The 26,982-nt window shown below is 42.0% G+C and overlaps 1 protein-coding gene across 4 annotated transcripts; it reads left to right on the forward strand.

Annotated features, from left to right (window-relative positions):
- The first annotated feature begins 683 nt into the window (after positions 1-683).
- Positions 684-26,701, forward strand: tjp3 (tight junction protein 3). 4 transcript variants are annotated; one of them, XM_080769519.1, is made up of 30 exons: positions 684-727; positions 7,270-7,326; positions 8,295-8,419; positions 8,670-8,772; positions 9,076-9,370; positions 9,496-9,599; positions 9,999-10,188; positions 10,305-10,386; positions 12,096-12,196; positions 12,519-12,612; positions 12,814-13,023; positions 13,372-13,478; positions 14,520-14,604; positions 15,552-15,640; positions 16,044-16,140; positions 16,771-16,859; positions 17,426-17,495; positions 17,780-17,853; positions 17,947-18,010; positions 20,349-20,505; positions 20,935-21,043; positions 21,302-21,521; positions 21,792-21,994; positions 22,165-22,260; positions 22,425-22,504; positions 22,930-23,140; positions 24,146-24,246; positions 24,759-25,331; positions 25,472-25,530; positions 26,062-26,701. In XM_080769519.1, exons 2-30 carry the CDS (start codon positions 7,279-7,281, stop codon positions 26,174-26,176), a joined length of 3,951 nt encoding a protein of 1,316 aa, XP_080625645.1. In that variant the 5' UTR covers positions 684-727; positions 7,270-7,278; the 3' UTR covers positions 26,177-26,701. The 4 variants fall into 4 exon arrangements, with proteins under 4 accessions (XP_080625645.1, XP_080625643.1, XP_080625646.1 ...); XM_080769517.1 differs by lacking the exon at positions 684-727 and adding an exon at positions 747-882; XM_080769520.1 differs by lacking the exon at positions 684-727 and adding an exon at positions 747-882 and having other exon boundaries at positions 20,355-20,505.
- Positions 26,702-26,982: the final 281 nt, after the last annotated feature.

Genomic DNA, 26,982 nt, shown 5'->3' on the forward strand with positions numbered 1-26,982 from the left:
TCTTGTTTTGGGGAATAATTAGCTAATTATGCTAATTTACATGTTTATATACTTTTATAACATATATGTCATTGCATTTGTGTGTGTGTGTAATTATAAGTGTGAATCAAACATAATTGTAACATGATTGTCCCAAAAAAGTATTAAAGCTACTCTTTTGAAAAGTACTTATATGGACCCAACAAAAAAACAACAAACTAAATTTGTATCAAAGAGATTTTGTCACCAAAAATGTCCCTATGACTATATGGTATTTATTCAAATGTTTACTCAAAGATGAGTGTGCGGAGCTTCTCTTTATTTTCTCTTATATTACCTTTGTGGCTCCAGCACCTCCCTTAAGTTTTTTTCAGCAGATGAGCGGTGGTTATTTTTCAATTTATTCAAATGTTAAAATTATAAAAACGACACTGACAAGCCCATTTGGAAATGAAATGACTCATTTCCGACTCGGGTTTGGTTTTGTTGCCTACGCACGCGCGTACCTGCGACTAGTACCATGCGTGATGACGTCATGAAACTATAGCGCCCAATTTATGCTCCGCCGCGAGCAGGTGTCGCGCGTCGAAAACAGCCGATCTTCAAGCTCACGGCGCGTCGCGGATGCGACGCACCGTGAGCTTGTAGATTTACTTTTTTGACGCGCGACACCTGTTTGCGGCGAAGAAGGACTTACCTAGTGGACTTTTACCTCCAACGACACGCCCCTCTCTCCTCTTGTCTTCAGGTAGATTTAGAAACTTCACAAGTAGTTTGTAGTTAGATCACTCGGCTGTACATACATACAACTTACTAACAAGACTGCTTCTACCTGTGAACTACTGAGTTTGTTCGTTTTTAGTGTGCGAGGAGTCTACTGGACGTTACTCTGAAAGTTTACAGGTGAGTTACTTTAGGCTTTGTAATAGCTAAGCTAAGGCTTTGTTGACACACATTGACAACAAAGAATAATGAGGTGCGGTTGAAATTAAATGATTGACGTGTGTGTGTGTGTGTGTGTGTGTGTGTGTGTGTGTGTGTGTGTTTTGATTGAATACTTTAATAGTACAGTGGTACGATGTGCTAAAAGGATAACGCAGAAAGCCATAAGGTATTCAATTCGTGTGTGCGCGCGTGCGTGTGGGATGCCTTCAGACTCCGAGTAAAGGACCAATTGACTTGGCCTTACTTTACTGGTTCTGCAGACTGCCACACATGCAGGTTTCTGCCTGCCTGCCATAAAATTGCACAATAGTTTCGACTCCCTGCATTCCCAGATAGCTGCGTAGCTTACTTGCCTTCCAACTGACTGCTGTGATTTGTATAGTGGTGTTTGATGGTGATACTGTCTGCCTGCCTGGTATTCATCACAATTAAAAACAAATATGATTGCCATTCTGTAAATCCCACTACAGTTTGATCTGTTTCAATTTGAGATTTATTTTCTTAATTATAAAACGGTATGTGGATCATTATGGCTTTTGTCTAGGAAATTAAGACTTTCTGAAGGGCTATCCGGCTGTATCAAAATGACATTATTCTGTGATTAGTTAAGCAAAGAATATAACCATGACAATGACATACAATGGCAATGAGGCTCATTGTCAAGTTGGTGTTTGCGGTATGTAAACAATGTTGAGGACATACCTTTGGTGTTCCTCTAGTAGTGAAAATAAACTGTGTAAGTACATCCACTCTGTGGAATCTGGAAACCACGGAGTGTTTCACAACTGTAGCCTTGGACAGGTGTGTCCAACTCCAAACCTTTTTAAAAGGGTGCCATATTAGAAAATATGAAAACACTGACCCAATTAGGGCCAACTACATCTCCTCGACTGACATATAATGTGCTAATTAAAAAAATGTTGCGGTAATACAAGTCGGGTATGAAGCCTAAAATCGGACCCCAGGCTGCATTTGGCCCGCGGGCCGCACTTTGGAGGAAGCCCCTTTGTTATTTTTGTGAACCATTGAGCAAAAATGTATGTTGCAGTCACATGATGTACAACTAGTCAGTCAGAGTAAAGACTTGTTTGATTGATGCTCTGTGAAAATATCACATTTGTTTATTTTGTTATTACATCAGGCCACTGTACAATATCTCAAAGTTTAGCTCACATTTGATGTGAACAGGGGGCACAAGAAGATATTTGATAGAGTAGTGCAGGTTTATAGCACAGCAAATACAGTACTTACAGTATTTCCCATTGTCTGTATAGAATGTGTCATTCCTATTAAGAAGTTAGTGTTTCCTACTTATTACTTACTGAAGAAAGTGGCACACTGTCACTTTCAGTTCTCTGCTACTACTGGCAAAAGTTTCTTCTAGTAAGTGGAAGTTTTTGGCACTGTCCCATTCCCCTCAGACCTATTAATGATTCAGTATGGCTAGTAGTGGTCCAAAGGCCAGCTGTTCCACCCAACTAAATACAAACACTTGAAAAACACAGTATTACAAACTACTATTACTGAATACGATTTCAAGGCATAGGTTTCCCTTGAAGATGAAGATGTGATACAACACCATCAGTCCACATTAGTTTACAGTAGTGTAGAGAAATGTCTAGTTAGCTGCCTCACCCCTTTCCTCCTCCCATGCAAGTAGGGCACAATTCAAAGGACCAACCTGTGCACTTGGTTTGGCAGGGTGCTGACGATCAATTACACGCACAGTGTTAGGCCTATATTGCAGCATCACGCCCATGTGCTTGATTTTGACTTGCTATATGTTGTTTTTGTTTTTTAACCTTGTACTGTACAGCACTTTGGAACCTTGTTTTGAAAGGTGCTATATAAATAATAGCCATGCATAAAATGTGTGCCATGTAGATAGAATAGATACAATCACAGTTCCAAGTATAGCCAAATGGCTGTTTCCTGGTCCCACAACACGGTGTGGGTCTGTAAGGGAACCCAGGAACTTTTACTCAGGGCTCTGGTGTAGCAAACACTGTCGTCAATTATTAACGGCCCAGTATTCTCATTCCCCCCTGCGTAACCATAGTGCCGAGCTCAGCTGAACCCAGGCAGCAGCTTGAGACCTGCTGCTGCCCTGTGGGAAAGACCAGTACCTAAACAAACCGCTCACATGCACACAGACACACACACACTGAGGACTGACAGTGGGAGCCAGTGGACCTTTTTGACTTCATGATTCCTTCAAAAACAAAATAATTGAGGATACAGTACCTTTGGAATATTGGATCCTACAGTAGCTGCTGGGAATGGAAAAGAAACTTGTTTTTTAGCTGGTTTATAGGGTGTTTTGTTTTGTTTCTCTATGCTTATTATCTTGCCTCTTTGGAGAATATTTCTTTCCAGGATTGTATAAAGTTGTACTAGTGACTATATCCTGCTGAGACCTTGACTACAAAGGCACTCTATTTCTTTGACTGATTCCAGTTTGCTCAGGAGATAGTGTTGTGTGTTTCTGTGTGAAGTAAGACCAGGGGTGATTCTGTTGGTCACCGGGGATTTTCGTTTTGTTTTGGGGGTTTTTGCACTTAAAACCCTGCTCGTATCACCATGAATCTCAATCTGGCTCAACGAATGAAACTGATGAAGCATTTTGGCTCCCTGCCCCCAGAGCCTCCGCCACCACCACTACTGGTAGTACCTGTAAGTGGATTGATCTTCATGCTGTACTATACTTGACTATCTTCTCAAGCTTACCAATACCATACTTTGTGGGCGACTACATTGTCATATAGAATTATAGATTATTACTAGGAAGGGAGAACATTCTACACTTTTAAAGGTTTGCTGACCAAGCTGTATCTTGCTTTTGTTTTTGTACCTCACTTCTGAGAAACAAGGAGTGGTGAAGTTTTTTTGTTTTTCAAGAAGTTACCCCTGCCAACAGTAACAATGATGACATCACCTAGTCTCGATGACAGTGTTTGAATTTGCCCGTCCCTTTGAGCAGTGTTGTTCAGAGCATTTTCCATAGTTGTATCTGTTCAAGTCTCATATCCTATTTGACTGGTTTATGATTACCTATTTTATCTCTCTTAAGGTGTTTCACCTTTTCAATTCGATGTGGGGAAATTATGCATGACAGTTCCCCGACAATAAAGGGCAATAGAAAGTCTTATGCCTGTATGACAGGTCCCCGGCAATAAAGTCCAATAGAAAGTCCTATGCCTGTATGACAGGTCCCCGACAATAAAGTCCAATAGAAAGTCCTATGCCTGTATGAGTGGGCATAGCTGTATGGGGGAGGAGCCCTCCTGGGTTTTCGGCCACGATAGGTGTTTTGTTTCTCCCCTTGCTACTAACAGAAGAACACCACAGCCAGACACATTAGATATTGATAACCTCAGGGATATCGGGTGTCAGCTGGACAGTGGCCCTCACAGGGTCTGAGGGTCATCGACACACAGTTGATCTGACGAGGAAGTAATCAGAGCCTGGGGGAAAAGTGTGGGATCTTTGATTTTGCCAAGACCGCCAGTTTCAATGTTGCCATATGGAATATAAAGAAGTGGCTGTTTACTGAGAGGAGGAGGCCGCAGGTGTGCTGCTGCTAGGCTTAGTGATCCCAGTGGGGAAATGGAAGTGAGGTTCAAAGAACAAGTGGTGAGTGGGAAGCTCAAACATTTATGGTCTACTGTTCGATGTCGAAGTACTTGAAAATGGTGTGATGATGATGTTTACAGTCTAGCTGTGTTTATTGCTTCCCCCATCTGTCACCCCCCTACAGAACTCTGCAAAATCCTGAGTGTGAGTTAACTCAGAGTATACTGTAACTGTAACAATGGAGTGTATGTTCTAGCTTTTAGATAAACATTCTCTACACATAAGGCTTCAACAAGGCCTCCACCCACCATACGGTATACCATCATAGAGCTATAAAGGCTAGAGACCGAACTGGAGCGTTAGCCCCCCCCCTATTCTTTTCAGTGGAAGTTGCTCAGTGGCGTTTTGAAGCACCCGGAAGCGCTTCCGGAATTATAATTATAACTCAATGGCTCGAGCGAGCGGAAGTTTAGCCTAGCGCACGTGAGGTCATGAACGTCCGTCCACCTCCATTAAAGTGCTGCAATTCCACATTTCGCCAGTAGGTAGTGGCATCTTCAATGTTGGATAGCCTTACAGGGGGCTTGTATCCACACTTTTCCTGGGCTGTGTGTGCTCCAGTTCCTGTTGATTTCATTGGTCATCTGACCAGTTTCATTGGCTTTCATTGGATCAAATCGGCAGAAACTGGAGCACACACAGCCCAGGAAAAGTGTGGATACCATAGGCAGTCAGCAACAGTCACTTCCTGTTTTCACCTGGCATGTGTTTACTGACACTGACAGGTATTGTTACTGTTTGATTTTGATTGTAACACTCAATGGACTATTACAGCCAGGGAGCTTTGTCATATGCGCCATCACCTTTAGAGTCACTGTGACTTTACTGATAATTTCAATACAAAATACATTAGTCAGGGAATATTATCAGAATAATGTCAAATCTGGGAATACATTTCTTACCAAGAATGGAATTTTTGACAGCTGCTGAAAGTTGGGGTGCCATCAACAACCAATATAAGGCAAAATGTTCTAAATGTCATTATACTTTAAGTAGCATCTTTTTGACAACCTGTATATTGATCAGGATTAATCCTGTTGTTTTTTCTTGTGTGTTGTATCCTAATATAAGGTTGAGAATATGGGCAGTAGTAAATCATAGATTTTATATGAAAAGGAAAGTAAGTTATTTTAGTGTTCTCTTTGCTCTGTGTTGAGAAAGACAGTAATGTGCAGTCTCCCACTGGTCGCTACACCTTCAGTAGGCACTGGGATAAAGCCATGTTTATGGCTGTTTGAGGTGTGTAGTCATGTGTGCATTGGACCTTCTATCTAGTGCACGTGGTTGCATGATAAATGTTCTGTTTGGAACCTTTATCATCCAGGCCAAGGGTGGGTCGGGACACTGGTTTTTACCCACGCAGGGACTGGTGTGATAACGTTTAATATTTGGAACCTTTATCAAACCGGGCCCTCTGTAGTTTGCTTTTCATCTTGCTGTACACACATTTATAGTATGTGTATAGTAACAGTTACAGTAATAGCAAACGGTATGTCAAATACCAATGTCAGTGACCACAGCCAGCTCTCATGTTAGACATTATCCCCATGTCCTTTTCTTCCCCTACCATGTTCTGGTTCATCATTAACTTGGTCAAACAAACAGTCTACTGTTCACAGGTCACATACAGTGTTCCTGTGCTGCTGTTCCTGCTTGTAAAAGTCTGTTTACCTTGCTGGTGTAAATGTGTGTCACTGCGTTCCACTCCCTACTCATATTATGGCATACATGACTTCCTCATACCCTCGCTATTTGAATAGAGCATGTTCTAATTTGGTTGGGTTAGTATACAACAGAACCAGGTTGTGCTTCAGAGTAGGATAGCTGGCTTTACCAGTTTTGTGCCCACATCTTTGTCCAAGTAAGAACTCCTGCATACTGTTACTCTATATAGGCCTGCCTGCTTGTTGTTTGGTTTTGAAATGAGCTGGAATGCTGGAAATGGGAGTCATGATTGGTATGTCAGTGCAGCAAAACGAATAAGACAGTGTCTGTCTCTAGGTTGGTCTGCTGCGCTTCATGTTAGAGACACACCACTGACTGAAAATAAACCTATAATGCATTTGTGTGTGTCAGCGCAGCAAATGGTTACGGTATACTGTTCAGAATAACAAAAGACTGTTAACCGAAAGCAGTTGACTATCTACAAACACTCTAGCGTTTCACCAGCTCCAGGGGCCAAGTGTGAGTGCACTGTTTACAGAACGTGAAGGGCACAGATATACACAGTGTACTGTGTAGAACAGACACAGAATCCCTGTTGTAGTGGGAGAGGAGGGAGTCACTTCAGTTCTATACGCTCTATTTCTGCGCACAAGTTCGTCGAACAACCCCCTGGTGTCATATGTCACCGCCACCACAGGGACATAAGAGGTGAGAGAGAGAGGGAGGGAGCATACACGCATTCCCACTTTCAAGGAAGCCCCTCCCCCATACCTGTCAGACAGGAATTAGACAGGTGAGTGCATGCTTAGTGTCATACACTGCTCTTGCTCAGCTGTTGTGACTCTGTAAGTAAGGACTCTTGGACTCTGCTGTTCTGACTCTGTAAGGGCTTGGACTCTGCCATATGTTAATGCAAACTATCCTTTGGTTGGTTGGTTGACATATTGCTAATGTGAGAGCTTGTTTTTGGATTTTCTCTCAGTATGTGAGTATTATGGCCATTTGACCATCATTGTGTGTCTCATCATTTCTGTGCTGTCATTTCAGAAACCAGGTATGGAGGAGCTGACAATATGGGAGCAACATACAATAACGCTGAACAAAGTGAGTAGGCATATCTCATTCACTGATTTGTAGGTTGTGACTTTTATTTTTACCAAAAGTTTCAACGCAAAAGATGAAACCACAATGGGTTAGGGGCTAAAACGTCTGGAAAATAAACCTATGTCCACTACTTTGAAAACCAGTTCTGATACTGTTACTATGATCTTACTATGCCCATATGAAAGGCTGTCCTAAAGATTTAGCTTTAAAGTTTGTTAGGTCCTTAAGTTTACATCCTAGATGACTATTTCTATGTACTTGATGTATTACTAATACCTTTTGGTGTTCTTGCTTACTGTAAGGAGCTCTGTATTAAGAGCATCTGCTAAATGCCTACATTGTAAATGTAAATTGCAGTAGTTCTGTTTTAGTTTTTCCACTCAGTTCATTGAATTTAGATTCACCATATGTATTACGGCAGAGATCTGTGATTGTCTGGCTTCATTAGACTTAGGTTGAGGTTCATACGTAGTTTAACTGCTGTTGTTTTTAAGAATGTATTGTTAAAGCTTTTGTGGGGGGGGGGGTTGAGTTTCACCGGTCTTCAGAACTATCAGTTTCACCACAGCAAATTCCTCAGTGTTAATTGAACTGTAAAGAAGGGGGACAGAACACAGAAGGTCCATTTTACACTGTGGGTTAAATTAAGGGGGAAGGAAGGAAGGAATTCACAGAGACACACCCTGCTACAGTCTGTAGCACCTACCTGCTGGCTCAGGTGATACAGTTGAGCGCTGATGGAATGTACTCTTTCTCTCCTATCTCTCCATCTCCCACACATGGTTCTCCCCCGCTCCACACTGACATCCTCTCCTTTCCCATATTATAATTATAATAATGTGTGTCTCTCTCTCTCTCTCTCTCTCTCTCTCTCTCTCTCTCTCTCATTTGCCCCCTCGCCTTTTTCTGCCTCTTTCCGGTATTTTCTTTTCTTTCTTTATCTACATCTCCTACCTTCTTAAATCCAGGATCCAAAGTTTGGGTTTGGCTTTGCCCTATCAGGAGGCCGGGACAAGCCCAACCCTGACACTGGGGACACGGCTATAGTGATCTCAGATGTGCTGCCTAATGGACCAGCAATGGGAAGGCTGTTGTGAGTTCATTATTATTTCACTGAAATTACTTCAGTTCAGGCCTTATCATGACTATTTGCATTCACTGACCCACATGCATGAATTAAGATACCTGAAGGGACAAAAAATACTGCGCGTGCACACACACACACACACACACACACACACACACACACACACACACACACACACTATATATATATATTATATATATATTCACACATTTCTCACAGGTTATCACACTGACAATGTTGTGCCTCTACCCTATAGCACCAAAGATCACGTGGTCATGGTCAATGGAGTGTCTATGGAAAACGTCCACTCTAACTTCACGATTCAGAACCTAAAGTCATGTGGAAAGACGGCCAACGTAGTGAGTAAACCCCTTCTACCCCTTTAGGAGAAGACCATATGTTGTTTGTTCTCTGTCTGTAGTGATTGATTTTGGAGTTTTTGATCCATATGTTCTTCCAGACATTAATGATGAAGCACATGAAGAACTTACTTACTTAATCGTCTTCGTGCTAGGTAGCACATACGGTCTTCACCAACGAACGCCAATGCTGTCTGTCTTCTGATGAAGCAAGCATGCAGTTTAAACACATTGTAGCCTAACACTCCATCTCTCTGTCACACATCTCTCTCTCTGTCTGTCTGTCTGTCCCCCTCTCTGCAGACGGTGAAGCGTCCTCGCAAGATCCAAATCCCAGCAACCTCAAGGCCAACCCGGGCTGCTTCTCACTCCAACCTGCTTGACGCGGGCGCCCCCACTCGACGGCCACGGCGCTACTCAGATGGCAGTGACAAGGCCAGAGACTCTGACCGATACCGCTACCGCGCACGCAGCTCCTCGCCGGATCGCAACGGACACACGCTGCCCCTCGTATCGTCGGGGTACAAGAGACTGCCACGCCAGGACGTAGCAGAAAAACCCATCAGAGCCACCCTAATTAAGAAGAAACTCACAGATGGTAAGGAGAAATGAGCACAGAGAGATATGGGTTACGACTTAGTCTCAAATCCTTATGCTGTTTGGAAGCACCTAGCGGCTTCTGAAATAATATTGGTGTATCTTGTTGTCTTCCTGTGTCTGCAGAATATGGACTAAAGCTGGGCAGTCAGATCTTCATTAAACACATGACAGAAACGGGCCTGGCTGCCAAAGAAGGCACATTGCAAGAGGGAGACCTTATTCTCAAGGTGAGAATAAAGAATCTGGCTCTCTCAGATGGTAGTAGTCAGGATATTTGTGTTGATGCATCAGTGGCCGCGCCGTGGGTGGCTCAGGGGAAGAGTGGCTGGATGGTAACTGCAAGATTGCTAGTTCGAACCCGGGCTCCCCCAGAGTTGGTGTCGAAGTGTCCTTGAGCAAGACACTGAACCCCTAATTGCTCCTGATTGGTGCCTTGCATGTTTTTTGCCGCCATCAGTGTATGAATGAGGATAAAGGCTCTATATAAATGCACCATTTACCATTTAGTAAAATAATATTGTAGCAGCCTGGAATGGATGTTGTTTTTCCTTTTTGTTGTACGACTGTGAAAATATATACTGTTGTTTTCAATTCACATAATTAGCCCCCATTATCCCTGTGTTCAGATAAATGGCATGACGACAGAGAACCTGTCGCTGCTGGAGACCAAGCACCTTGTGGAGAAGAGCAGGGGCAAACTGACCATGATGGTTCTCAGGGATGACCGCAAGTTCCTGGTCAGCATTCCAGAGGTGGAGGACAGTGCCCCCAACAGCGAGGAGGACCGCCACAAAAACAGCAGCTCGGAGCTGGAGGGTGAGTGGAGAAACCGAGGGGAACGTGTGTGGTGAGATATTGTGTGTGAGATATTGTTGTTAAATACCAATGTGTGATGTCATTTTAAAGCACAATGCCCATCTTTCTCCTGTCAGACATTTCAGACCTCGACACAGACATTCCTGCTCCTAGAGACAGAATGTCCCGCCCCCCCACCAGAGAAAAACGGACACGCAGGTACACAGTACACACACACACACACACACACACACACACACACACACACACACACACACACACGATGCTTGTCTTTGTCGTTATCTAGTATTATCAGGGGCCTGTTTCACGAAACTTGGATTAACTAATCCAGGATTTAGGCCAAAACCAGGCTTTTTCAATCCTGGTCTTTACAGCCTGGTTTGTTCCGTTCCACTAAAGCCAAGCGAGGCTCAGAATTGGCGGATTTGGCGAGCTGGGATCAGCAAGCCTGGCTGAATAGATAGCCTGACTTTTTGTCTCTAGACCCATTCTGTAGAACACAGATTTACTGATCCTTCTTCTTCATGCGTTATTATGGCAGTTTGCATCCTTAATAGTTGCATTACTGCCCCCTTTTGTATATCTCAGTATCTTTACTAATCTATTCAAGACTTACTGATACAAGGACTTAAGCTTCTAAAATAAATACTGCTGCTGTAATTAAAGAGAGAACATACTCTCAATAGTGGATAGACTGAATGATTAACTACCCCAAAAATATAGTTTACATTTTACCACTACTAACAGAATTCTTAATATTGTAAGCATAATGATATTGTCGCATTGTGATATTTGGCCATAACTCCCTCCTCTGAGGGAGCTACCTTTGGGGAAGGTTCCCACTTTTTTTGTCCAGACAGGGGCCAGACTGGTGAACTGTGGGTCATGGGTTCAATAGTGGGTGAAACGTTACAATGGTAATATGTTGTAAAACAATGAGTAATGTTAATATTTAGTGGTTTTCACTTTTACAAAAAAAATAAATAATATAATATAATAATTATTCTTAACCGTGCACTTGCACGACATCAAACCTATTCTGGGGAACATTCACCAAAAGCAGCTGATCTATAAGCTGTCATGATGTTGTGCAGCCTATATATTTTGGTTATTTGATTTTATATAGTGCTTAAATTAGTCCTTTAATGCAGACCGATACAAATAAGGCAACATAAACCCATAATAATTGAATAAGTCTGGAAAACATAATTGGTTTGTGATCAGTTTGACTGCTTAAATTAAATAACTCAGAAACTACATAACATTTCAAAGTAAAAAGTTCCAGCATCTGTCTCCACAGTAAACTGAATTTTACAAAGTGTGAATGGAGTTTCTAGGTGAAAGTGATTTTTTGACATGCCACTATCTGCCTATAAATGTCTCAAATTTGAAAGCACTATATTTCTAAAACTATGAAACATTTCAAAGATTCCTTTTCAGGCAAACATGTCCACCGTAAGATGAACCTAAATAGGTTTGAATGGGGTTTCTAGGTGTAAGTATGTAGGACTAGCATGCCAAAGTTTGTGCTATTGCCATTGAGAATGCATTGGGCGTTTAATGAACAGTAAAGACATCAGGATTAGGTTAAACCTGGCTGTTAGCCTGGTCCGGAGCAGGCTAAATCCAAAGCATTAGTTTCCATGGTAACTAATGTAGCATCACTTTCATGAAACCAAATGAAGCCTCAACATATCCAGGTTAAATGAATCTGGCAAGATTAACCAGCTTTCATGAAACCGGTTAATCGCTGATCCAGGATATATTAAGCCAGGATATGTGTTAAATCCCGGCTTAATCTCTAATCCAAGTTTCGTGAAACAGGCCCCAGGTTCTCGCCTCACCTTTTTATGTGTTTATTTGGCTTTTGGATGGCTTTTCTAATCTCTGCCTATCTTTGAATCCAGAACCAGAGCTGAAGCACCGCCTCCAGCCAAGTCCCGTGACTCATCCCCGGTGCGCTCAACCCTGACCCGGCCTCCCGCCAAGGCCTACGCCACTCGCAGAGGTCAGTACTGCAGAGAATAGCTCTCTCCTAACAGATCCAGGCTCAGTCGATCTATTACACACTCAAAAAAACAAACAGGTTCTCAGATAACTAAAGTACCAAACCAAAGTTGGCACCCCCAGAAGCTTAGAAATATTAACGGGGGCCACCCCGTCGATAATATTGATGACACAGAGCTGTGTTTTCACGGGAGCCTACATGGGAAATGATTGTAACCAAAGCTCCGACATCTACTGTGTGAGCAGAGCTTGTTTGTTTGTCTAAAGCAGCTGGAAATATGTAATGGAACAATATGTTTTTACTGTTGATCTTGCTTCTCCAGTCCCGTCAGAGTCTGAGTCCGATCGCAGTGTCTCCCCACCTCCTGCCAGGAGAGACAGCAGCCTTGACACCAGGGACCACTCCAATAAATACAAGTCAGTGATTTAAGGGAAAAAAAACATTTGTGTTTACTTGTATTCATGCCACTTTATGAGCATTGAATCCACATAATTCACCAACTTCACTTTCATGCATTTAGGTATCTAAACATACGTTCGTTACTTGCGTGTTATGAAGGTATCTATTAATGCATAAATATGGACTTCATAGAACGTGTTACTCATCTTTGATTCCAGAAGTCTGTCAGGAGTCTCCACCCTCCCCAGGCTCGGGGGGACCTCGGGGGGAGCCACTCCTTCCATCCACAGCTGGACCGCCCCACGCCCCTCGTCCAGTGCCTCCCGGCCCCGTAAGCCTGTCTCGGACTCGGACTCGGACCGGAGTGCTTCCCCTCCCCCACGGAGAGAGAGCCCTGCACCTAGAGCCCACCTAGATTCCAGATACAAGTAAGCACAGCAATGCATACAGTAGTAGTAGTAGTAGTATTGAACTGAATTTGTTGTAGTACTCACATCTGTCCACCCTCTACTGTACCTGACTCTTCCCTATTGTTTCCACTCCGATTTAATTTCGATTGTTGATCCACATTCCTGATTCTTCGCACTTGCTTGAAATGCTAGCAATTTAATGGTATATATAATTTTGGTGTGACCGTGTGCAGATTATGCCGGCATTCGAGACGATTTTGGAACCGGGTCACCCTGCCTCGTCAAAATTCAGACATTGTTATCACGGCACATGACATATACTGCTCTAGTAGAGCTGAACTTTCATCTCTTCTGTGTGTCCTACAGAGTTCTTCCTGACCTGCCCCACCTTGGAATGAGAAGTGGTTCCCCCATCACTGTTCGCCATGAGACACTTCGGCGTGTCAACTCTCCCGTTAGAGACGCACCCCCAGGTCAATACACACACACACACACACACACACACACACACACACACACACACACACACACACACACACACACACACACATTTTAATCATTTATTTATGTCCACATAAGGACACAAATATTTACAAAATTTCTAAACTCTTTCCCCCAAGCTCTGTATACACATAAACCCTATCCCCAGGCCCCAAAACAGTTTAAATTAACATGTTTAATTGGAGTCCTTCCGAAATGGAACTGAAGTGCAGGCTATGATATGGTAACAAGTAGGCTACAACTCAGCAGTACCTACCATCAATGAATCTTATCTATGGTCAGAGCTAGCCGCAATTTGCAACTCTAGATTTTTTTAATAATGGGATGAATCTAGAGTTGCAATACCCTCCATTGACTCCCCACTCATCCAATTTGGTTTGTGATCTGCTTGTCTTAAACGATGTTAAACTCACCAACATTGCAGCTGTAGTCCAAGCTTGAATTATCCTCTTTCAATCTGCCGAGCTTGTTTTTCATAAAAATCCCCTGTAGAGATGTTTGAGCTACTTTCTGTCAAGAAGAAGAAATGTTGGAGTTTGGAACCGTTCGTTTTTATTAAGGGGTCGTGCTGCTGTCTCCTGCATTATGTGCAAATGCGAAACAGATGCATGCAAGGCCGTTCAGTGACTTACGACGAGCGCTTCCAAACTCCAGCAGTTAGAAAAAGAATCACTTGCACAGAATTTCTTGACAGAAAGTAGCTCATAACATGTCTCCTTGGGATTTTTATGAAAAACAAGCTCGGCAGATTGAAAGAGGATAATTCAAGCTTGGACTACAGCTGCAATGTTAACGTCGTTTAATACAAGCAGATCGCAAACGCAAATTGATGAGTGGGGAGTCAATGGAGGTACTCTAGATTCATCCCATTATAAAAAAATCTAGAGTTGCAAATTGTGGCTAGGTCAGAGCCTAACCTTAAAGCTAATGTACCACACTCTGCTAACATTAACATTAAAGTTACCGCATGATGATAACATTAACATTAAAACTACCTCTCTGACAATCCCTAGACTCTGAGTCGGAGTCAGATGGAAGTTCGGGACCCCCCCAGAGGCAGGGCACCCCCCACAGCCAAGACTCCCGGAGCAGATACAGGTATAGATGAGGGTCCCACTGTCACGTCTTCCTAGCCCCTACCCCCTCAACAAGACCTCCCGGACTGGGACGCTGAGCAAACGATGCATGTTATGCATGTCTTCATTAGCTAATCATAGCTTTTTTTTAAATCTTTTTTTAGAAATTTTACCTTGTGATTTTAATTGATTTGGTTATTTTGTGTTTGTAGAATCCTAGTCTTGAGTTGTATTTGACTGTTGTTGTTGTTGTGTTGTACTGTGTACCGTGTACTGCGTGATACCTTTTTTATTTTTAATTATTTGGATTTTTGATAATCTTTTAAGTTGTGTTTGATTTTGTTAAGCAATGAAATAAAAATGACTTCCACTGATCACGTTCTTATGTGACTGTATGTTGATGTTCCAGAGGGAACCACAATCGCTGTTTTCAAACGGCCTGATGAAAAACAATCCCCATATCAACTCCGAGTAGAGATGGTGTGTTCAGGACACTTCATGCACTTCTTATGAAGTTGCGAGGAGCCAGGCTCAAATCAGTGTGTCCCCTATCTCTGTTATGACGGTTTCCTGTCTCATTACACTCTCATATATTATCTAATATATCAATACAAATGTCAACCAAGATAAGACGGCATGATTCGTATGACACGTGATGATCACATGTGACAGAAATATTTTAGACCTAGTACTGCAAGAAGGCCAGGTCAAGCGGGACCAACGTTGCCGAATGAATTGACCCCTTGCTTTTTGTCGATACACTGTGATCACTTTTAAGTTTTAACGCATGTAAACCGCCAAAGAGAGGGCTACCCCCCCCCCAGAGACGCTAAGGTGAATATTCAATATTCCACCTCCACCTATCATCAATAATCATCATATTAGCCACGCGACCCCCCCTCTCCAAACGTAACTGAGATTTGTTGTCTTCCTCCTCCCTCACTCCCACCTCCCTCTGTTCTCTTCCAGAGTCCTCCCAGATGTCTCCCAGCCTACCCAGGTGGAGCCACCACGCTGGAAGGCACCCAGCGTAACTGCCAGCATTCCACCACAGAAAGGTGTGTGTGTGTGTGTGTGTGTGTGTGTGTGTGTTTGGGCGAGATGTGGGTGTGGGGAAGATGTGGGTGTGTGCGTGTGTGCGCGCATGTGTTGACACTAAAGCCCTAACCACACCAGAGGGTCGCCATGCAACTGCTTGCAACTGTTGTTACACTTACAGAATTTCAAATAAGTGTGACCCCATATTCATAGCTAATAAGCAGGTATTTGGCATACAAATTGAGATATGGCATGTTTTATCACACAGCCCCAGAATTTACAGATTTACTTCTTGGGAAAGTGGGCATAACCTGTGTGTGTGTGTGTGTGTGTGTGTGTGTGTGTGAGAGAGAGAAATTACTATGAGATGAGTGTACAAAGTGAGTGTTAGGGTTTATTGAAGGTGCATATTTCTGTACACAGCTCACTCTGACTCCGAGTCGGAGGCCAGCTATGCAGCTGTCCCGCGTAGGGACTCCTCAGACAGTGGACACTCCAAACCAGCCAAGAACAGATACAGGTATGGCTGACGGGACAACATGAGTGTGGTTTGAGGAGCATGGTGCTGTGATGTCACTGACAATCTATATTAAAAGCAGGTGCAGGTACTGTACCAAACACTGGGCCTGTAGCATGCAATCCCATATCCAAACAATTGCACACTCCAGTTGTGTACAAAATAAATAATGCATTTGACAAAAGGTTTTTTAGGTCACTGTCTCAGTGTAGATAGATATGCAAAGATATATCGAGGCAGGATGTTAGACTGGTTTATCTGCTTAAGACACAGATGACTGTTGTCTCAACTCAAACAACTCTGTACACACATACATGACCTGACACTTCCTGCAAGAAGTAAGACATTGAGGGCCTTTGTGTGTTTTTAAACTTGAAACCTTTTCTTAGTTGTGTTTAGTGGGAAGGGGGGGGGGGGGCGTCATTGATCAGAATGTTATTCATTTCATTGTTTTTTACTTTTTACTTTTTATGCAATGTAGCACTGAGATGTGTGTAAAGTTTAAAACAAATAAACTCCATTATCACGTCACGTTCCATTTATAAAATAAATAAAAACTATGGGCCGGGGTATATCACCCAGTGCTTGTATTACTGAATCAATTCACTGGGTTTCTTGGTATCCCCCTCCCAGAGTTCTTTCGGAGACGGGGTCTTCTCCACCCTCAGTGAAACAGGAGCCTCCTCGACCAGTCCTGCCGCCCAACAAACCACCTCCAGATGGTCTGTATGCACCACATCCTATCCTCTCTCACACACTCTCTGACCCTCCCTTCCTCAAACATTCATGCATACATGCTTGTTCCTTTCACATTTGTACCTGTAATTTCATAGTTATTTTAAAGCACTTTGAGACTTATTGATTGTTAATATGATATCTAGCTTTTCAAACATGTTTGAATACGTTTGTAATCTCGTAAGTTACTTGTGGTTCTGGTTTCTGTTTTACTAGTTCACAAATTATGCAGCAGGTGCTCAGTGAAATCATTAGTAGTATTAGTTTTTGGAGCTGGTGTTCAAGGAAAGGGACCGCCACAAGAACACTGGCTTTTATTGCATTTTGTTTCGCCAATTCGTTCTGTGTATGCCCTATCTGGTCTACATACTTCACCAAATAAATGGGAAGAGGGACATATTATATTTATTTGTGAATTGGATATGGTCATGTGATATTGTCAAGCTGAATATTCCTCACATACCTACATCAGGAACGAGTTAACAGCTAACACTGAAGGTTGTGATGTATATGCTGGAGTTATACCTGACTGCTGTAACTTTGTCTCTTTTAGACTCCTCAGAGTCAGACCAGCTGTCCCATCTTAGGAGGTCTGGGAGCTCAGGACGGGAGAGCAACCACAGGTAAGTGACCCTGAGTAACATAACAAAGCAACATGCCCCTGGGCCCTGATTGTGCATACTGTACATTTGATCAGTAGCTATTACACATACATAGATAGGGTTATGGTCTTTCTCCCTCTACTGTTTTCCTGTTTAGCAAGTTCCCATAGGAATGACATCGTCTTACAAATGAATACATTAACACAATGATTTTACAGTGTATCTACAGTAGAATACATTTTCCCTTTATACATTTTGTTATATTTTGAATGTGTATTCAGATAATGTCATGTTCTCTACTGCAGCATTCCCAGAGCTACTAATGGAACTGGCACAATAAGGTCAGGGATTTCAGTGAAGAATAACCCCCAAGTCTACTGTGAGTATCTGTTTGTTCTATGGAACCATTGCAGTGCTTTCTGATTCACCTGTGGTTGGCTGAAGATTCTAAACAGTTTGAAATCTCCTTTAGCCAAGCCCGTAGAAGAGCCCATCTATTCTTTACCGCCAGACTCCTACCCTACACCAAATCTAGGGTAAGTAACATACCGCCAGACCACAGACTACATTTACACTCTCAACACCCTAATTGACAACCAAATAAACAAAAACAAAAGCAAATTATTCTCCTGCTTTGTCGACTTCAAAAAAGCATTCGATTCAATTTGGCATGAGGGTCTGATGTACAAACTGTTGGAAAGTGGCATTGGGGGGAAAACCTATGACATCATAAAATCAATGTACACACTAACAACAAATGTGCAATGTACACTAACAACAAATTACTTTTTCCCCCAAAGCCGAGGAGTTAGACAGGGATGCAGCCTGAGTCCAACACTCTTCAACATATATATCAACGAATTAGAAAAAACGTTAGAACAGTCTACAGCTCCAGGCATCCCCTTGGCAAACACAGAAATCAAATGCTTACTTTTCGCAGATGACCTGCTGCTGCTGTCTCCAACCAAGGAAGGACTACAGCAGCAACTTGATCTCCTACACAAATTATCCCAGACATGGGTCCTGACAGTGAACCTAACTAAGACTAAAATCATGATATTTCAAAAAAGGTCCAGCCGCCAAAACCATACATATTTCCTAAATACAATCCCACTAGAACAAACAAAAAACTATACCTACCTTGGCCTAAACATCAGCAGCACAGGGAACTACAACCAAGCTATAAAGGACCTGAGAGACAAGGCAAGAAGGGCATTCTATTCTATGCCATCAAAAGAAAATCAAAATAGACATCCCAATTAAAACCTGTCTTAAAATACTGGACTCTGTGATAGAACCAATCTCCCTCTATGGTTTGCGAGATCTGGGGACCATTAGCAAACCATGACCTTGAAAAATTGGATAAACACTAAACCGAGACCCTACACACAGAATTCTGCAAATCCATTCTCCGTACCCAGCGAAAAACACCAAATAATGCATACAGGGCAGAATTAGGACGATACCCACTCATAATCAAAATAAAAAAGAGAGCACTTAAGTTCTACAACCACCTAAAAGAAAGTGACCTAGATGCACTCCATAACAAGGCACTCACACACAGCGAAACTAGAGAGATGCCCCTTCAGCCAGCTGGCCCTGGAACTCCGGGCACAAACACAAACAGAGCCACGAGATAGGAAACCCATTGGACTAAACCAAATTATAAAACGGCAAAAGGAAAACTATCTGACACATTGGAAAGAAGCAACACAAAAGCAGAGTAAACTAGAATGCTATCTGGCCCTAAACAGAGAATACACAGTGGCAGAATACCTGAGCACCGTGACCGACCCAAAACAAAGACAAATCTTAACTAGGTACAGACTCAGTGAGCACAGTCTCGCGATCGAGAAAGACCGTCATAGGCAGACCTGTATCCCGAGAGAATACAGACTATGCACCCACTGCACACAAAATGAAGTGGAAACCGAGCTACACTTCCTAACCATCTGTCCATTGTACCAAGATATCAGAGACACATACTTCCCACAGATTACAACCACACACGGAGATTTTGAAAACATGACCAATGACAAAAAACTCTCATATTTCCTGGGCGAAGTACAACAATGTGCAAACACAGCAGCAAGATTTGTGAGTTTCTGCGATAGGAGAAGGATATCAAATGGAACAAAACCACCCTAAAGACTAATCATTGTGTATATCCCTGCACTATACCGGCATCGAGTGATCTTGGTACATAGAAATTGATCTTTCTGGGCCTTTCTGTGTGGAGTTTGTGTTCTCCCTGTGTCCCCTAGGGTAGGTATAGGTACCCTCACAAAAAACATGCAGTAATCCTGGTCTCTAAACTGCCTCCCCCTGGCCAGCCCGGGCGCCTGATGGAGGGTCAAGGAACTGGTTGGAATAACGTGTTCCTTTCACGCGCTACGTCCAACCAGGGAAACCCCCCTGTCAGGTGCAAAAGGAGCAACTTGGACACTCGGGCATGAAGGAAGCATGAGTTCAAGACCGTTGCTCTCCCTAGGTTGGCGGAGGGTGTGTAGAGCCCAGGATCACATTAGATAATTTACACAGGGGTGAAAAATGTGTTACAAAATCGTGGGATAAAAATAAAAATGAATTGATCTATTGAAGATTCTGACTTTCAAATGTACATCATTTTTGTTTTGATTGTATTGCTGTATTGTTGTATTGTTATTTCTACTTTGGCAATGTATGTTTTCTCATGCCAATAAAGCCCTTTGAATTGAATTGTGTACATAGATGTGGCTATAATTTATTCTGTTATTTCTTATGCAGTTAATATGATATTGTTATAATAAACAAACTCAATTTCCGATCCTCCACCTTTTCGCTGCCCATCTCTCTCTCTCTCTCTCTCTCTCTTTTTCTCTCTCACATTTTCAGATACAGCTCAGATCTGAAGACTGTATCGTTTACAAAAGAGGGCAGCGTGGGTCTGAGGTTGGTCGGTGGCAATGACGTTGGCATCTTTGTTGGTGGGGTTCAACCCAACAGCCCTGCCTACGATCAGGGCATGAAGGAAGGGGACCAGATTATGCAGGTGACACACCCGTTAAGAGTTATTTTTTTGTTATTAACACATGTGTTCCACTGCAGAGGACGAGGGCCAGCTGCACAGCACAGCCCTGATAACATAGTTAACCACCACATGAATCCTAGGGTCCCAATTTTGGCACGTCATAAATTGAGTGTAGTGTACATTCTGCTCACTGCGAGCTTTTATATTTTGTGGGAAGAGGTGTAAAAGGACAGTATAGACGTCGTGGGGGAACACAGTCAATGATGTATATAGGGTTGTTGTACTGTGGGCAGAGACTGATAATGTCAAAAAAAGGTGTTGGCAAATTAATAAGAATTGAGAAGGAATTATCAGATTGTCTTTAAAGTACTCTCTCACATTATTGAGGAAATTATTATTTATCATCTAAAACCAAGATAAGTTAACGGGTGTGTGCTTGTTTCTGTGTAGGTGAATAGAATAGACTTTGGCCATTTCACACGAGAGGAGGCTGCCAACTTCCTCCTCAACATCAAGAGAGGGGAGCAGGTGGAAATCCGCACACAAAACAAGATGGATCGTAAGTATCATTACAGTACAACGATTTCTCACAGATACTATATCTGTGTTTTTACTATAGGGCAGGGTCACAAGAATTGAACAAAAATAGGAACTCAATTGTTATTATGCTATTATTATTATTATTATTATTATTATTATTAAATCAACTTATTATTGTTTTTTTCTATCTAAAGAAACAGATGGCATTAGGAATGTAAGGGATTTTAGCATCTGTACATCTCTTCTTCTGCCAAACGTAATGATTGTCATTTTACAGTTTATAAGAAGATTCTCAAGTCTAGCCTGGGAGACAATTTCTACATTCGGACTCACTTTGACCATGAGGCGGAGGGCAACATCGGCCTGAGCTTCACCAGAGGAGAGGTGTTCAGGGTGGTGGACACCATGCACCGTGGAAAACTGGGAAACTGGCTAGCCATCCGTATGGGCCATGACCTGCATGAAATGGATAAAGGCACCATCCCCAACCAAGTCAGGTCAGAGGGACATATATGTACATACAATAAATGACTGATCAACTGGGTTTAGTTTTAGAATATAAAAATAATATATTAAGTATAAATGTAAATTCAATGGTACATTTATAAGGCACCTGTATCCAAAGTACTTTACAATCTGCATTCAAATAAGATTGAACCACAATTAACGAATTGACTAAATGCTATAAGTGTCATTTATGTATTTACTATACACTGCATATTGTAAAATTCCCTTTCCTGTACTGAGTTTGCTGTACTCTTTCCCAGGGCTGAGACCATGGCCAGCCTGGAGAAGGCTCAGAGGGGCAGTGGAGACCGGCAGGTCCAGAATTCAGCACCCAGAGCTGAATTCTGGAAACTACGGGGGCTCAGAGGTGCCAAAAAGAACATTCGCAGGAATCGTGATGACTTACTGCAGCTCACCATTCAGGGCAAATTCCCGGCTTATGAGAAAGTGCTGCTCAGAGAAGGTTGGTGTTTTGTTGACACTCGTCTGCATGTGTTCAAACAGGACAAATGTCAGTGTCATGTAAAAGACAAATATATCTTTTGTATGATGATGAACATAATGCCACTAGACAAATTTCACTGATTACTTGTTGAACTGGTTCTGATACTGTTGTAACTTGTATGTCTTCAGCCAATTTTAAAAGGCCTATTGTTATCCTGGGTCCTCTAAATGACATTGCCATGGAGAAGCTGGCCAGAGAGTTGCCTGATGAATATGAGATGGCAGGTTAGTTGTATGTCTTGTATGTGCCAATGTACTGTTATTAAAAAGGTTTTTAAAGATAAATGTAACTTATGCTTCTCATCTTTGTCATTTCATATTCTTATCTGCTTTCCTTTTTAAAACAAAAATATCAACAATGCTTTTTTATGATTCTTGTGCAATGACAGAAATGGTACCCCGCAGTGGAGGAGGGGACAGTGGCTCTACAGTTATTAAATTGGACACAGTGAGGAAGATAGCTGAGAAGGTGAACACTAAGTGACATAAATATTTATAAAAACAAGCATTTCATCGGTTACCTGACTGGTTGATTTATTAAGATTGATTAAATCAAGACTGTTACACATTCTGGACTAGACCGTTGATTGTATATGAAGCGGAAGGGAAACCTGCTAGTCTAAAGATGTTCTTATCTGCCAAACGACCTGATTATACTGTAAAATAATATAATACAAAATATTCTGTTTTGCTTGCTTCTCATCGCCTCATTCAAAACAGCCTATTTTATTGGTTGTGGCATTTAGGGCTGTCTATTGATTATTTACAGTACTTAGTGATTGTAGATCTGACCATTCAAATAATTTTATTTAACTTATTATCTTTTATAGCTGATTAAATTAATTATTATTAGTTTGATTAACTGTCACACCCATACATCCCTTTGAATCTCAGGACAAGCACCCCCTGCTGGACATCACTCCCACTGCAGTGGAGAGGCTAAACTACATCCAGTACCACCCAATGGTGCTGTTCCTGGACCCTCACAGCCGCAAGGAGGTGAAGGCCATGAGGCAGAGGTACAGCCCCAACTCCAACAAGAGCTCCAGACGCCTCTACGCACAGGCCCTCAAGATGAGGAAACACTGCAGTCATCTTTTCTCAGGTAACACCATGTCGTTCCTCCTGGTAAACATCTTTGCCATGTTGTATAGGCCAGTGTTTCTCGTTTTCATGACAAGGAACCCCAAATGAATGTGTTTGTTCCATGGACCCCCATCTGAAAATATCTTGCAGAATTGTGTTTTCCACTTTTCTTTCCTAGATATTTTGAAAATATCAAAAATATCAAATCTACGAGCTCAGAACACGATGCAACGCGTTTTGAGCTTGTAGATCGACTATTTTCAAATAGCCTATGTATATATGTTTAAAGTGGTTGAACTGATTTTTATGCTATTTTAACTCATTTTGCTGGGGACCCCCTGATGGACTCCCGAGGGTCGCTGGACCACACTTTGAGCTCCACTGTTGTATACAGTATAGGCTATTTAAATTCAATACAATGAAAGTACAACTGTTTAATAAAAAAGGTATATAAATGAATGCATTTATATCACAAAACAAACCATGACCTTTTAAAGACAATGAAGCTATAGACTAGAAGGGTGCCCAAAAGGTAGATCGCGATCTACCAGTAGATCACAGAGGCTGTGCAGGTAGACCACATGACATGCCCTTAAAATATTAATTAAAATATAAAACAAATCTCTATAAACAAAAATCACATAACTCCTTTTTGGCAGCTGCCACTTGAATTAAGGTGACTTGATTGATTGACATCAAGAAGGGCCTGTCAGCTCCAAACCCACAGGCAAACCCACAATGCAATGCTTTGTTTTCAAGTGTTGCACACAAACGTCAGTAGCATTACAAAGTTATATAAAAATGTGTAAGGCAAAGAACAGTTTCAGCACCGGTCTCATAATTTGTTTTGACATACAGTATACTGTTAGATATTGGTTACAACCTTCTGCTCTGTGGCTCCACTTATGAAACAGTCTGACATTTCCTGCTTTAATGTGAGAATAATGAAATATTTGATTACTAGCAGGTTATGTGTGATTTTGACACTGTGTTAATGTTTTCTGTCTTCTTCTCTCCCTCCCAGCACGTGTCGACCTCCAGCCCAACACCAATGTTTGGTATGATACGCTAAAGGACAAGATCCGCCACCAGCAAGCCAAACCAGTCTGGGTGTCTGAGGTCGCGGTAAGATAGTCGCACGCACACACACACACACACACACAAACACACAGACACGCAGGAATGAAAGAAACAGCCGTGTGATTAAATTGACAGCATTTTTTTCTTTTCTTTTTTTTGTGTTGTCAGACATTGAAATCAAATTATATAATGAATGGATTTTTAAAAAGGTTTTCTAGTCCCAGTGTTTTCATAGAGGACCATAGTAATCCATCATTCCAAGTAAAAATATGAGGATTTTCTGTTGCGGCAGAGATAAGTCACTTGTTAGGGAAGTGAATTGCTATAACTTGCTAAATTAGTATGAATGGAAAGCTTTGTTTAAAGTCACAGGAAACTTTACTATATGCATAGCCCTTATTCCATTAGGCTAATGGGTGGAAACTAAAGCTTATAATATGAGAATAATTTGTATCTTCAACTGTTATTCACCTGTTCTCCTTTGTCATATTTCTCCTTTGTATTGTGTGAAATACTTTAAATAAAACAACAACAATCCTGTGCTTTTTCTAATGCAGTTGGAGAGTGGTGCAGAGCAGGATCTGGAAACACTAGACCAAACTCACTCGGACTACCTCAGTGCTGCCAGTGACCTGGAGGACACGGACGGAGAGGCCTTCACCGATGGAGAGCTGTACACCGATGAAGACCTGGACGAGGCCTTTCACAGAGACCAAACCTTGCCGCGGCAGAGCTCCAGAGCTACTGGTGCCGCACTAGCCCGATCCTCTGAGCCTGCCTCGGAACGCCACAACTCTGACATGGACCCGGAGCCCGATAGTGACTCCTACATGCCTAGAGAAATCCCACCTTTGATGCATGTACCAGAGCCCAAGGCGTCTCGACATGGGGATTACAGCCCACCTCAAATCGCTGTTCCAGAGGAGGCTCCCTCTCACAGGAGCTACTCCGATTCAGATTACAGTGCCAATGAAGAAGTGGCCCCCACTACTCCGTCAGATGGACCCCCAGATTTTATAGCCCCTGACCCCACCACTCTGAACTCTGTGGCTGAACCTCCACCTGTTGAGATGGAGCCTGAGAGTCCTCCACCCATCACTTTGTCTGTTATTGAAGAGAAACTAGAACAGGTAAATATTACATTTGGCATATTTATAGGGCTCCAGTGATTTTAGCCATATGTCTTAAACTTGCTGTAGACAGAGTTTTGTAATCCTAAATGACAGGTGTATATTTACAAAATTGCTTTAAATTGGTCTTGTCCCTCTAGGCTCGCCTTGCAGAGCCTCAAGTAGAAGCAAAAGACAGGAAGTCTCCTCAGTTCCTTGTGTAAGTATTCTTTCAGAGTCCATTGGTATATAGTCAGACCACAATGTATTTAACCACTTACCCACAAATATTTTCTAAATTATTTAAAAGATACTGCAGATCGACAATTTTTTGAAAATCTTCAATTTTCTATTCACAGCTTTGGCCGTATAATGCATGTAAACATAGACCATTTTCTTTGTTGGCTTTGTTATTGAATTTGAGTCTCCCCCCCCCCCCCCCCCCCCCAACACACACACACACACACACACACACACACACTCACAAACACACTCCCCCCAAAGTAATATAACAAAACAAAAAAATAAACATGCAGTGGTATTTGGTGTATTTAGTTTAGTTAACCTACTGTATCTCAAGCACATTTCAAGTCTCTTGATTTTATCATTCTGAAGAATCCAATTAATTACTTCCTTGAAAACAACTAAACTAACAGTATGCTATGGAAAATGGTCGGCAGTTAGTGAGTCACAATGAGCTACAAATGCTAGGTATTTTATTTGTGTGTTAATCTGTTCCTTTCTGCTATAGGCTGGCTCATCACCAGGCTCTTCAAACCAGACGCACACAGATCAGAGGCAGTGACAGCTCTGAGGAAGAGGAGGAGGCGGAAGACTTTGAATGGGGTCCGGCTACAGAACTCTAGAACATTTTAAGCGCAATTTAAGCACAATTTAACAGTGTTCTAGAAACTGGGCCAACTTGAAACTGGACTGCAGATTTCCCCGTTTCAGAATAAAGAACTTTGAAGCCAACGGTACCAAGGCCATTACTCTACTACAATGGGAACAAAACAACAATGTCATTCCCCACTACTCTGAAGCTGTCTCTAGGATTTTAAACATTAATAGGAATACATTTATTACATTTTTATACGGGGAAAAAAACTTTGTTTGAAAATGTTTGTGGGGCCAATCTCAGGGCCTCATTCAGGTGTGGGCTATGGGAGACAGGTATTGTTTTTATAGTGTTTGGGTACCCCCCATTTAGATCAGTCAGGAATGCCTGGTTTTTTATTTTTATTTAAATGGCTCATTTTAAATCATATTGCTATAGCATGTATCAGTTTAACAAATTCTAGTTTTATTAGAAATGGTAACATCTTATAGCTATTGATTCATCATGGCACTGCACAAGGTTCTTTTTGCTACAATAAACATTTTTTTCTTGATTTTCCTGGATGTCTTTCTTTAAGATTACAGTATATTATTTATTATTGATGATAATAGCCAACATATGTTGTGATTCTACATCACACTTTTTTTTGCCTAAAGTGTAAGATAATTGTAAATATCAGTGTTGATGAGTAACTATGAGTCCAAAAATTGGCTATATGTGGTTGATTGTTTATTGATGGGTATACCGTAGCAGGGGTGCCCACACTTTTTTGACTTGAGGTCTGCTTTTACTCTATGGCGTAGTGCCGTAGTCTATTAAGCACAACACAAAACA

Source organism: Protomyctophum bolini (genome assembly GCF_963924005.1).
Source record: "Protomyctophum bolini genome assembly, chromosome: 8".
In the NCBI taxonomy this organism is placed as follows: Eukaryota; Metazoa; Chordata; class Actinopteri; order Myctophiformes; family Myctophidae; genus Protomyctophum; species Protomyctophum bolini.